The sequence below is a fragment of the Panthera tigris genome, chromosome B4 (assembly GCF_018350195.1).
Source record: "Panthera tigris isolate Pti1 chromosome B4, P.tigris_Pti1_mat1.1, whole genome shotgun sequence".
Classification (NCBI taxonomy): domain Eukaryota; kingdom Metazoa; phylum Chordata; class Mammalia; order Carnivora; family Felidae; genus Panthera; species Panthera tigris.
The window spans coordinates 106,666,083-106,678,432 of NC_056666.1; the positions used below are offsets into that span (position 1 = coordinate 106,666,083).

General features: G+C 30.3%; 1 protein-coding gene across 8 annotated transcripts in view; it reads left to right on the forward strand.

Annotated features, from left to right (window-relative positions):
* The window catches only part of LRRIQ1 (leucine rich repeats and IQ motif containing 1), a 207,889-nt gene that overhangs the window by 44,934 nt on the left and 150,605 nt on the right, over nt 1–12,350 (forward strand). For all 8 annotated transcript variants that reach the window (XM_015539066.2, XM_015539067.2, XM_015539068.2 and 5 more), the window contains exons 11-13: nt 6,018–6,211; nt 6,735–6,862; nt 11,681–11,754. In XM_015539066.2, coding sequence (XP_015394552.1) covers nt 6,018–6,211; nt 6,735–6,862; nt 11,681–11,754 — 396 coding nt within the window. The remainder of the gene's footprint in view (nt 1–6,017; nt 6,212–6,734; nt 6,863–11,680; nt 11,755–12,350) is intronic.

Consider the following 12,350-nt stretch of genomic DNA (forward strand, 5'->3'; position numbering starts at 1 on the left):
ACATTTTAGTGCTGCTTTTGAGATAATGCAGATATAACTTTAACCACTACTGAATTGAATACCAATATGAGTGTTTAAAAAGTACCATGATTGTAAAGTAAAGCAATCATTAAAATATATTAATGTATACAAAATAATTTTATGATGAACAACAACAAAAAAGTCATCCCTATATGAATTACTGGTCGGGAACATTCCCTTTTAGTTAATTGTTCTACAGTTTCCTAAGATAGGACATATTTAAAAACTCACAAAAGCATTATTAAACAACAGAGCAGGAAAATATATGAAAATGTTTTGTCTTCGAAATTTTAGAGTGGCTACCTCATGCTAAAGATGATAAAATTATTGGGGCACCCGAGTACCTCAGTCAGTTAAGCGTCTGACTTCGGCTCAGGTCATGATCTCATAGTTCATGAGTTCGAGCCCCATGTCGGGCTCTGTGCTGACAGCTCAGAACCTAGAATCTGCTTCAGATTCTGTGTCTCCCTCTCTCTCTGCCCTTCCCCTCTTTACACTCTGTATCTCCCTCTCAAAAATAAATTAACATTAAAAATAAATAAATAAAACCTTTAAAAAAAAGATGATAAAATTATCTCATTTATACCTCCATCTCCCCCTTCCAGTTTTGTCAGTTATAATACCTTTTTTGTTGTTCAGTAAATTATGAAAACATGTGCTTTTAATTCATCTAGTTTAGGCAATATTAACTCTTTAAGAAAATGAAATAAATTAGAATATTTATTCTTTTCACCTCACAATTTTTATTACTCACATCAGGAGTTATGATTCTACATATATATCCGTTAGCAACATTTGATCTGTATGACAGTTGGTCAATACCAGTTCTTTTGACAACTACTCCTTTCATCCTCTGCTTGTCTGGATTATCCAGTTCATTAGCTCTTTTTAAATCTTATTTTTCAAAGAAAGATGCGTCCTGTAATTCCCGAATTCTTTCACATTTGCGATTGTCAATTGCCTTCATTCTTGAATGAGAATAAAGCTGTGCTTTAAACTCATATTTTAGGGGTGCCTGGGTAGCTCAGTTGGTTAACCGTCAGACTTCAGCTTAGGTCATGATTTCAAGTTTTGTGAGTTTGAGCCCCGCGTCGGGCTCTGTGCTGACAGCTCAGAGCCTGGAGCCTGCTTCGGATTCTGAGTCTCCCTCTCTCTCATTCCCTCCTCTGCTCATGCTGTTTCTCTCTCACAATAAATAAATAAACATTAAAGAAAAATAAACTCATACTTTATTATGAAAGTAACACTTTCACTTGGTGCTGTGTGACAATACATGATATTGTGTGTTGCTATTGCAAGTGAGAGGCCAACTTGATTTTCTACCCTCATAACTGATTTTTGTGTAGATACCTGAATAACATTTCCTTGTCCTTGATTCATAACTGAACCAAGAAACATAGTCAAGAAATCCACATAAATTTGTTTGGAACGCAATGTCCCTTTCAAACTACAGACTAAGTTATTATATTATATTATTATATATAATATATATATATATAATATATATATATATAATATATATATATATAGTTAATATATATATATTATGATAATATATATATATTATCATAGATGGTTCATATGTTGGTTGAGTTTATCTGTCTTTCATGTCTATTATTATTTAATCTAATCTATGTCTTCATTTTCAGCTTCTTCATATTTTATTCTTCATGTGATGATCTCTCTTTTTTTTTTTTTTTTTTTTTTTTTTTTTGTGGGCAATTCAAGCTTTACTTCTCTGTTCTGTAGAATGTTGTTCCTAAAGTATTTGCTAGTTCTGTCATGGTGTTATTTTGGTCCACTTGTGTACCCATCTGTTATTTTAATATCTTTGAATTCTTGTTACATTAAGTTTCTTTAACTGTCCTTCTACTGCCCCGAGGATTTTCAACATATTTTCTTCTTTCTCATATTTTCTTCAGAATGTAATCCTTACTGTATTAGTTGTATGTTGTTGTGAAGTGAAGTACCCTAAAAGAGCAATATAAAACCACAAACACTTATTACTTCATATTTTCTGTGGATCAAGAATCTGGGAGTGGCTTAACTGGGTAGTTCTGTCTCAGGATCTCTCAAGAGGTTGCTGTCAAGTTGCCAGCCAGGACTGCTGTCATCTCAAGGCTCAATGAGGCTGAAAGATCTTCCGAGCTCATGCACTTGTTTGTTGGCATGCCTCAGTTCCACATATTTCACATATTTTTTTAAAATGATTTCCTTTTTTTGTCATTAAACTAAGTTTTAGGCTATATATATACATATATATACACACACACATATATATATATACATGTATATACACATATGTATAACACATATATACACATATGTATATATATATATTCATATACGCATCCTCCCTCACAGTTATATTTAGGCCAGTGCTGTAGAGATCTTACCCAGTCTCTGTCTACTGTTTCATTGCATTTCCTTTAAAACTTTTATCTTAAAGTCGAAGAGGTATGTCCTCTTATCTAAGTACAGAGTTCCCCTATTTGGCTATATAGCAAGCCCTTTTAATGAATAGCAGATCAGGTTTTCCAAGGTTTTCTTCAGTTAAACAATCATTGTTGGTAGTGGTGGTAGTCAGGATTAAATACAAAGTAACACTTCTATTCAATACTTGCTCTGAGTTTTTTCCCCCAAATAGATTGTTTTTAAATCTGTTATGCAAGAAGTGCATTCTCATTTAAGCATTTTTTAAAAATAGAGAATTATATAATGTAAGCAATAAAACATTCTCTGTTTAAGCCTTCTTTTTTTTATTTTGTAAGAGTAACCATGGCTCATAATTGTTTATGAATCAATTAAGATATTTTTGCAATACCAATATAGATGTATAGATTTAAATTCCAACATACTCAAATAGCTAAAAGGCTATGTATACAAATTAGGTTTTACATATAGTAATAGATCATGGACATCCTTCTATGTCAGACTACTTCATATTGAAGATTAGGTGTATTCATTTTTAGATACTCCATAATTTATTTAACTATTCCCTTACTGATAGACATTTAACTTATCTCCATTTCTTTGTTTTAAATAATATGGAAAGGAGTTTCTCTACATTTTACTTTGTAGTTGTGTGTGTATTAATATGTAATGGATTCATAGAAGTACAAATGCTCTGTCAAATATTCCTTGGTATCGGAGGCTTGAAATCATGGTAATTCCACTAGATTGGAATCTCAAACAGATTATTGAATGGACTCATTATACCTTCTCTGTGTACTGGCTGAAAACCATGGTGTCTTAATGTTTGAAATTAGTTGGTGGGCATTACTTAATTCTTCCTAGCCTAACATGTTCACACTCTCATATTGCTTTTTACATATACAGACAGCCCTAAGGTGGAAGTGTGTGTGGCATGTTTGAGGAACAGCAATGAGGTTAACATGGTAGAATGAACCAAGATAATGGGATAGTAGTAGAGGATGAGTTCAAATATAGGGTTTTGTGGTCCATTTTAAGCACTTTAGATGACCTTCTCTCCATAATCAAATATCAAAAAAAGGTCTATATGCCTTGCCCCCACTTCTACTGCACTGTGACTTCCATCTTGATTATGTTATTGTTGCCTCTAACAAAAGTCTTTAGCTACTTCATGACTGCCAAGACAGTGGCCTCTCCATACTCCTTTTCACAGTATTGGCCATGTATAATTTAGTGTGAATAAAAATGCCTTTCATAATTGTAAAATGTATATTATTTTATTTTTTTATTTTTAGTAACCACTGTCATCATCACAGAATTCCGTTTGCTTTTTCCTCTTGTTCTTTCCCAATTATTCTGCTGCTTTGTCTGCTATTTCCTATTTCTTTTAGGCTGCTTCTGCCAAATCCTTTAGCTTTACTCAATGTATGACTAATGTTTCATTCTTGGTTCTCTTCTTGTGTGACCTTTGAAAAGTTTTACAAATGCATTCCCAACTCTAAATGATTTAATGGAAGATTCTATTTCTGAATAGCTCTGAAAAGCTTAAGAGCAATGTGCATGGCTTTTAAAAATATTAAGCTTATGGAAGTAGATTGCTTAACATGTGTAAATGTTTGATAAAGGAAATTTTATTTTACACAATTACAAATTTTTATTAGCATTTCCTTCTGCCTTGAATAACTTTAAACTACTTCAGTGGGTTTACTGATATTCATTAGAAGTGATCATAAGACATACTAAATTCCAAAGTATTTTCTGTTTCAGCAAACTTTAAATTACATTTTAACGAATATATAATTATTAGAATATGTAATATACTATTTCTAATACCTTAGAATTGATAATATATAATTGGTCTGTTATTTAAATGGTTAGTCATTTCTTATAGGGTAGACCAATTCACTCCTTGAACAACAACAGATGACAATTTTTCTAAGTTATGCTTGCTATTTTACATTACAAGAAAATACCAGTACATATAATCCTAGATAAGCAGTTAAAAATGTAAGATTACTGCCTACATTTAAATTTCAGTCTCTCTCTTCTATAGGTCTTCTATGCATTTTCCTGCTTTTCTTAGATATTATAAATTTATCATTATAAGAAAATTTACTCTTTAGCATAAAAATATATTCCTTTTCATAAGAAATAATCATGCATAATATCAAATTATTTTGACTTAAACTATTAGAAATACTGAAATTTTGATATATAGTTTTTCTTAAAATATATCTCTGTGAAATATTTGTACAATATTTATCATAATTCTGAATTTTATATATTACATATTGATATTAGATATATTTTTAAAATATGATGCAGACTAAGCTTCCTTGTGAAATCTTGGTAATGTTACTTGATTTTTCCTTTTATTTCTCCATTTTGATATAAGCAGTATTTCTGCCCTTTCTTTCTGTAAATTACAAGGTATAATCAGAAGAACAAACCTTGAGTTAATGCTTTAAATGTCTCCAGGATAAATTTATTACATAAATTCCAGATATTATTTTTATACATAATGATGTTTCTTTCAAGATTACCTTTCAGTTTATTATCAAATAAAGTTTTTTTTTTTTTTTGGTTGCAAACTCATGCCTAATCCAACATTTAATTAAAAAAAATATTTTGGGGTTTGACAAGAAAATCACAATGAAGCTTGATTCTCCAAAGTTTAGCCTCAATGACTCCCATATGTGTAATACTCACTGAAGACATTCTGCTTAACTGTACTTACTTTAGACCATAAGCCATACTTCCAGTTTTTAAAACTGCCTATTTCATATAATAGCTTGATGCATAGAGAGATCATATATAGTTCAATATTCAATATAAATAACATTTTCTAGATTTTTAATATCTTCCATGAAACTTTTACAGACTTCCTCAGTGTTTCTTTCCAATGCTAATTCCTGATGACTTACTTGAACGACGTTCTCAGTTTTTTCCTTATGAGCACTGAGCTGTAGTCTAAGGCTCCTTTGGTATTTTTCATATAGTATCATATTAGTTTGAGCCCTATCTGGGTTAAAAGCGGACCACTTGTGACAATGTTGAAATACCTGAAGAATATGTTAATATTTCATTGCTGTTAATATGGTTGCACCTACATCATTTGGGAATCTAATATAGATATGTCAATGGTAGGAAAATGGCATTCCAATGTTATATATTCAGACTTAAGTAAGGATTCAAACTTTAAAGACCCTGAAATTGAGTTAAAAACTATTAAAAAAAAAAAAAAGCAAGTCCTTTTATCTCTACCTTGTTCAATTGTCATTTGAAAATAAAATTTTCAGTGTTAATGTATACTTTTAGTATTTTGCTCAATTTTAAATTAACACACAACTATGTCATTCAAAAATATCTCTCCTGGGTACAAGTTTAAAAAATAATACATTTTACACTTACACACATTTCATAGGAATATGGACTAAATCTTCACTTGTAACTAGAAATATTGGGAAATATAAAGATGCAATTATTTAGAAAAATATGGAAGCTCTCCTTTCAATTCTGGAAGAATGTACAATGCAAGTGATCTTGGAAAATTTTTCTTTCAGGTGGTTTAGAATCTTTGAAAAATCTTCAGCAACTAATTGTGGACCACAATCAGTTAATTAGCACAAAAGGCCTTTGTGATACTCCTACCGTTATATACCTGGATTGCTCACATAATCATCTTACTAAAGTTGAAGGTATTGAAAAGTGTGGATTACTCCAAATATTGAAGTTACAGGGAAATTATCTAAGTGAGGTAATTCTTTTGAATTATTGGTTTCTGTGATTAATGAAACATTTTCCTTTTAATAGAAATATCAACTGTACATTTAAAAGCAAGTTTGATTAATTTTTCTTTATTTTTTTTGCCTATTATTGATATGTGATTTCCAGTTTACTTAAAACTGTTACATACTTCTATTTAAAAAAAAATGTTCAACATAGAATATTTTATAAAGAAATATAATTTAACATAAGTTTTTCAGAACACTAAAATAAATAGTAACTACTCAGTTAAAATATAACAGTATATAAATGGGGCCAATTTATCAAGAAATTCTAATTAAAATTTATGATGAGATAACTTGTGTAAAAAATCAAATTCTAATTATGAAGTTAATTCTTATAAATTTAATTCATCCTAAAATTCTTATAACATTATACTCTGAATTTAACAGAATATGTCTGTTGTTAGTTTTAGTAGGTTTTATGTTTTTAAATTTTGTTGAATGACAAAATATTTTGCTTAATATTAGCTAATGACCCAAATTTAAATATAGCTTCCATCCTTGGAGAATCATGTTCTACTAAGAGAATTGCACTTGGATGATAATAGCATTTCAACTGTGGAAGCACTTTCTTCATATTGGTTGCCTTTACTACAAAACCTGACTATCTCTCAAAACAGGTAAAAACAAACTGCTTAAGCACTAAATGCATTGAATGATTAAAGTAAATGCTTGATCTTCATAACAAGTAGAAAAGTTGTTAGTTTTTCCCAGCAATTTAGTGAAAGTGCATCACAATAAATTAATATATATGTTAGAAATATAACCTTAATGGATTTGAAAAAGTAATGTATTGACATACCCTTGAATTTTAGTAGAATTTTAATTGCCACTTATCCTACTCATTTTATTTCTTCTGAAAGACCTACTTGTAGAAATCTCCCAGAGCAGGTTTGTTTATATTTGTAAAGAATATAGTCCTTGGAAAATGCAGGAGGTAGTTAATTTAATTCAGAAGGATGTCTCATTCTCTCAAGTGGTACTTATTAAGTCCTGGAAGAATGATTTTTAATCTGCTCTCAACTTGCATGTCTTTTTGTAACTGTTAAGATTGATTTAAATTCGATTTCCCTAAGGATATAAAGTAACACTTAAAAAAATACCTTAACATTAAATCGAGATGGGTACCTGACACAGAAGATCCATTTGAAACCACCAAACATCTGGATCTTTGCAGAGAAAAACTGTCTAAAACCAAAACAGGAGTACAATATGCGTATGTCTCCTTCTGCTTAATATTTCATTGAGACCTATTCACTCTAATGTGATTAATTTGTTCATCAAAGTCACATGGAGTAGGGGATAGAAACCACCTTTAACAAGAAATTGCTTTTTGGAGGTATACAATTCTTGAGGAACAAGTGAACAAGTACAGCCTGATTTTAATACATATATATTTTTCTCCTAAAAGAATCATCAAATATTCTCACATTCTCTGCCACAGAAGTGCTCATCCTTTGAGCATGTATGTCCCAAATGATTTAACATATACCTATTAAACTATTCCACTGTTTGGTAAAGCAAAAACTGAATCTGTATTCAAAAATTCCCTCAAATTATTTTAATCAGCTCTATCATATGAAAGTTGACTTGGTTTTAAAAGGACATTTATGGTAGAGCCAGCTCTATTTAGACAACACTGTTTAAGTAATGTGGGCCATCCACAAACTCACTGGATCTCTTCACAATATTTTCCAGGTAAGAAACACAATTTCAATGGAAATGCTCAGCTGTGCTTTGGACATATGCAATAAATCACTCAGTAATTGACATACCTCACACATCTTATAGAAGTGGATCTTAAACCACATCAATGAGCAAAATAATATTTAATGAGTTTAAAAAATACTCAAGTCAGTAACATTTTTTGAGAAATAATGCCTTTCACTTTTTTGGACAATTTAGATTATCAAAGAAATCTTTCTGATAGACTTTTGACCTATCAATCTGCTATTACTAGGAATTACATAAACTTGATCACTAGATGTTTTTTAGAATTGATAATAATAATTGGGATACTTAATCCAAATAATCCTTATTTATAAATTTATTTGCTTAACCTTATAACATTTGGTGGTGGTGTTTGCTATTCTGGGGGACACAGAACTGAGTAATATATGTTCTTAGCATCAAAAAACTCTTAACAATAAAAGAACTTAATCTTTTGAACTTAACTATATAAAAATAAGTAAATTTATTATATAAATATGTTTTTTTGAATTTTCTAATACTGTCACATATTTGATTTTTTCTTTATGACTCTTTCAAAGTTCTTTGCACATTTAATCTACCATTTCTGAAAGGACAAAGGGAAAAGGCCTAAAGACATCAGGGATGTGACTGATAGAAATGGGCTCAAGGGCAGCTGATCTGGGTTTGAATTCTGAACCTACAACTTACCTGTCAGTTGACCTTGAGCAATTCTCTTCTTACTGCCTGAGCCTGAGTTTTTTTTTACATATAAAAGAGGTAGTAATACCTACCTTACCTATTTCATGGGATTCTAATGATGATCTAAAAGGAAAATGTATGTCAATATATTTTGCAAATCTGAGAAGAGTTTTATAAATGCGTTATTTGGATTTGTGATTGGTGTGTCTTTTAAATTGTATATATTTTTCTCTTAATTTTTGATATTTTCACCACAAGGAAGAAATTATGTGTCCATATGCTTTTCCCCCCCAACAAATGAAATACAATAAGGAATGATACTTAGTACATATTGTTTGAAATACATGTTTCATCTTGACTTCTGTTTTAAATTTTCATTAGGACATATGACTGTTTTAAGTTTGACTCAGCGGAGTCCTAACTGGAAGACTCCCGGCTTCATAAGTCTTTCTACTTCCAGTGAGACTCTAAGTAGGAGCAGAAAGTGGAAACTATTACCCATTGGCTGCTCATTGTACAAATCTTTTGCTTTTTGTCGTCTTTGAAATTTATATCTTTTTTATGCCCAGGGCTAATGTGACAAGGTCAAATGGTATTAGGTTTTCACTAATGTCCTTTGTCTTTCTGGTTTGAATTTTCTTGGAAAAAATATACACAGAATGTCAGTAAAAGGAAAAGTTCTAGAAGTTTGAAAAAAGAATTCCACTATTAGGTTTCTACCATCCTAATGAATAGTCATAAAGGTGAATGAATAATCAGTTTTCTTGATTAAAACTTTTAAAAAAGAAAAAGAACAGAATTCTAAAAGCATGGTTATCTGAAAATATAAAGTTTTAATATTATAAAAATATTCAGTCAAACCAATATTTCTTTACTTGCATTGATTTTTGAAAAGAGAATTTTATTTTTAATTCTAAGACTTTATTGGTTATTTTACTGGAAGTCTTCATATAACCTATATGTTACCTACACTTTACCATATAACTTACTGGTTAAAAACATGAAATAGTCTGGAAAAAAAGAATAAAACTCATTATCTGTTAATCTTTCAAAACCCTTTTAGTAGAAGAACAAAGATTTAATATTAGAAATTTATTAAAGGTACAAAACAAGTAAGAATTTTCTTGTTGATAAATACATTCATTAGAATTATATTGAGGAACTTAAACTTCCTGCTTGTAATGAGAATGATCCAAAACATGCTGATTAGGAAAATCATAAAACTAGGACTTAAATCCACTAATTATGTAGCAACAAAGTTTTAGGTTGTTTTCCCTCCCTCCCTTCCTCTCTTCCTTCTTTCCTTCCTTCCTCCCTCCCTTCTTTCCTCCCTCCCTCCCTCCCTTCCTTCCTTCCTTCCTTCTTCCCTTCCTTCCTTCCTTCCTTTTCATTGTACATGTGACATTTCATAAATTTGACTATTTAGGAATATATGTACAAATAATGAAGTGTATATATAAATGTAATGGCCAACATTTTATCACTCTTTCTTTTATTATCTTGGATTTTCTTTCCTCCTGGAAATTGTATGTAAGAAGTGGTGTTGTATAGGCTTAACATAAATAGTAATATTGTATTTAGGTTTAGCTACAGTCAGAGAGAACTTTTTCCAATCTCATATTTAGTCTGTTTTTTCATCGGTAGTATCTTCTGTCTCTCTGCTAATGCAGAACAGGATAGTACAAGAAAGGAGTCAAGGTCAGAACAAGGGTTAGTTTTGTGCCAGACCCCATGAGGCTTCTAGTCACAGTATTATTCTATAAGAGTCTGACCTTAGAATAATAGATTTTTTTTCATGACAAGGAGATAGTAGAAATAAAGATGTAAAAATGTCTGCCAGGACAACTGGAAGGACAGTATAAAAAACAAAAAAAAGAAAAGAAGTGGAAATTAATACATACTTTTTTTTTCTTTTGTACCAGAAATATTCTGTTAGTCGAGGCATATTTTGAACTGTTACGGAGTTCTGACATTTATACAGAAGATTAGTTCAGGAGACTTGTGTTTGTAATGAGAATATATTTCAAACAAAGGAATTTTTCTGTTGTTTAAAGATTTAGAAAAGCTGGCTTAATTTTTATTTCTAAATAGCTATGGTAATGTGGTTTTGTGTTACAGACTAAACTGTAGACTTGTCTTAGTTGGAAATGCAAATCAAACTAAATTAATTTTCTCTTCATGGCTTTTGTTTCCAGTGATGTGAATATTTTGAATATCATTTATGTTCCTGGCTTGAATTTGGGTTCTTACTGACAACTATATCTTAGAAAATGATAGAAACTTTTAGATGTAGGAGGAAAATTCATTATTGCTAGAATTTGAATATGAATGCCTTAATAATTATTATTAATTTAAATGTTTGCATATTTCTGCCAAATTTAAGTTCATTCTATCTGTATAAAACATTTTCTATTATAATGTTGCTTAGATGCATATTTCTAGTTTAGAAATAACCTTAGTGTAACTTTGGATAATTGCAATACTTATAATACTTTTGATCTGGAAAACAAACAAACAAAATTAATTACAAACAAAACTAGTAACTCTAATCTGTTATGCTGTTGAAAAGTGAAAACAAATATTTTTTATATTTGTAACCTCTTCATGGTTTAAGTTATGTTTTTGAGCCAGGACAAAATATATCTGTAATATAAATTCTCTGTAAATTTGGCTTTATACAAAAACCAAACAAAAACAATAATAAAAAAGTTCACTTATTTTTATTTAAATAACATGTACACATTAAAATCCATGATATTTGTCATCGAACTTGATAATACATGGTGTTTTCTCTTAAAAATGAATACAAATGTTCTATTATAGAATAAATACTTAGAATTTTATGATTACTACATTTTTAATTAGCACTCTTAATGTTATTATAATTGTATTTTATTATACAAATATATAATGATATATGTATATATAATCATATACAATTGCATATTATCACATAATTGTGTTATATTAATACGTTATTATGTGGTTATGTCATAATAAGGACATTCCAATTTAAATTTTTATGAATTCTATTTCTTTGTTTCCAGCTTGACAAAAATCATACCACTTTTTCATTTTGTTTCTTTGGAAAAACTAGATGTCAGCAACAATTGTCTTTCTGGTAAGTTTAGAATAATATATAATTTCTAAAAAGTACATAATAAGCTTTTGAGTTTCTTTTCTAAATGTGGTAAGGAATGGTTTTGGATAGATGTGTTAATGGTATTTACAAATAACATATCTATACAATAAGGTATAGAGGAGGAAAAATTTCTCCTGTATCCTTTTACGATTTTAGGGTAGGCCTAAGAAGTAAACTGACACAAGACAGATTTAGAAGCAAAGGATACAATGTTGTAATGTGTTTTTTGTTGTTGTTGTTGTTGTTGTTGTTGTTGTTGTTGTTGTTGTTTTAAAAGTTTGGTTGTAGGCATTTCTCTTGGCTTCTCCCTCCTATCCTTTTGATAAGAATGTCTCTTTTAGGAGCACCTGGGTGGCTCGTTCTGTTAAGTGTCTGACTTCAGCTTAGCTCATGATATCACAGTTTCATGAGTTTGAGCTCACATTGGGCTCTGTGCTGACTGTGTGGAGGCTGTTTGGGATTCTCTCTCTCTCTCTCTCTCTCTCTCTCTCTCTTTCTCTCTCTCTCCCTCCCTCTCGCTCTGCCCCTCCCTGACTTGTGCTTTGTCTGTCTCTCAAAATAAATAAACTTAAAAA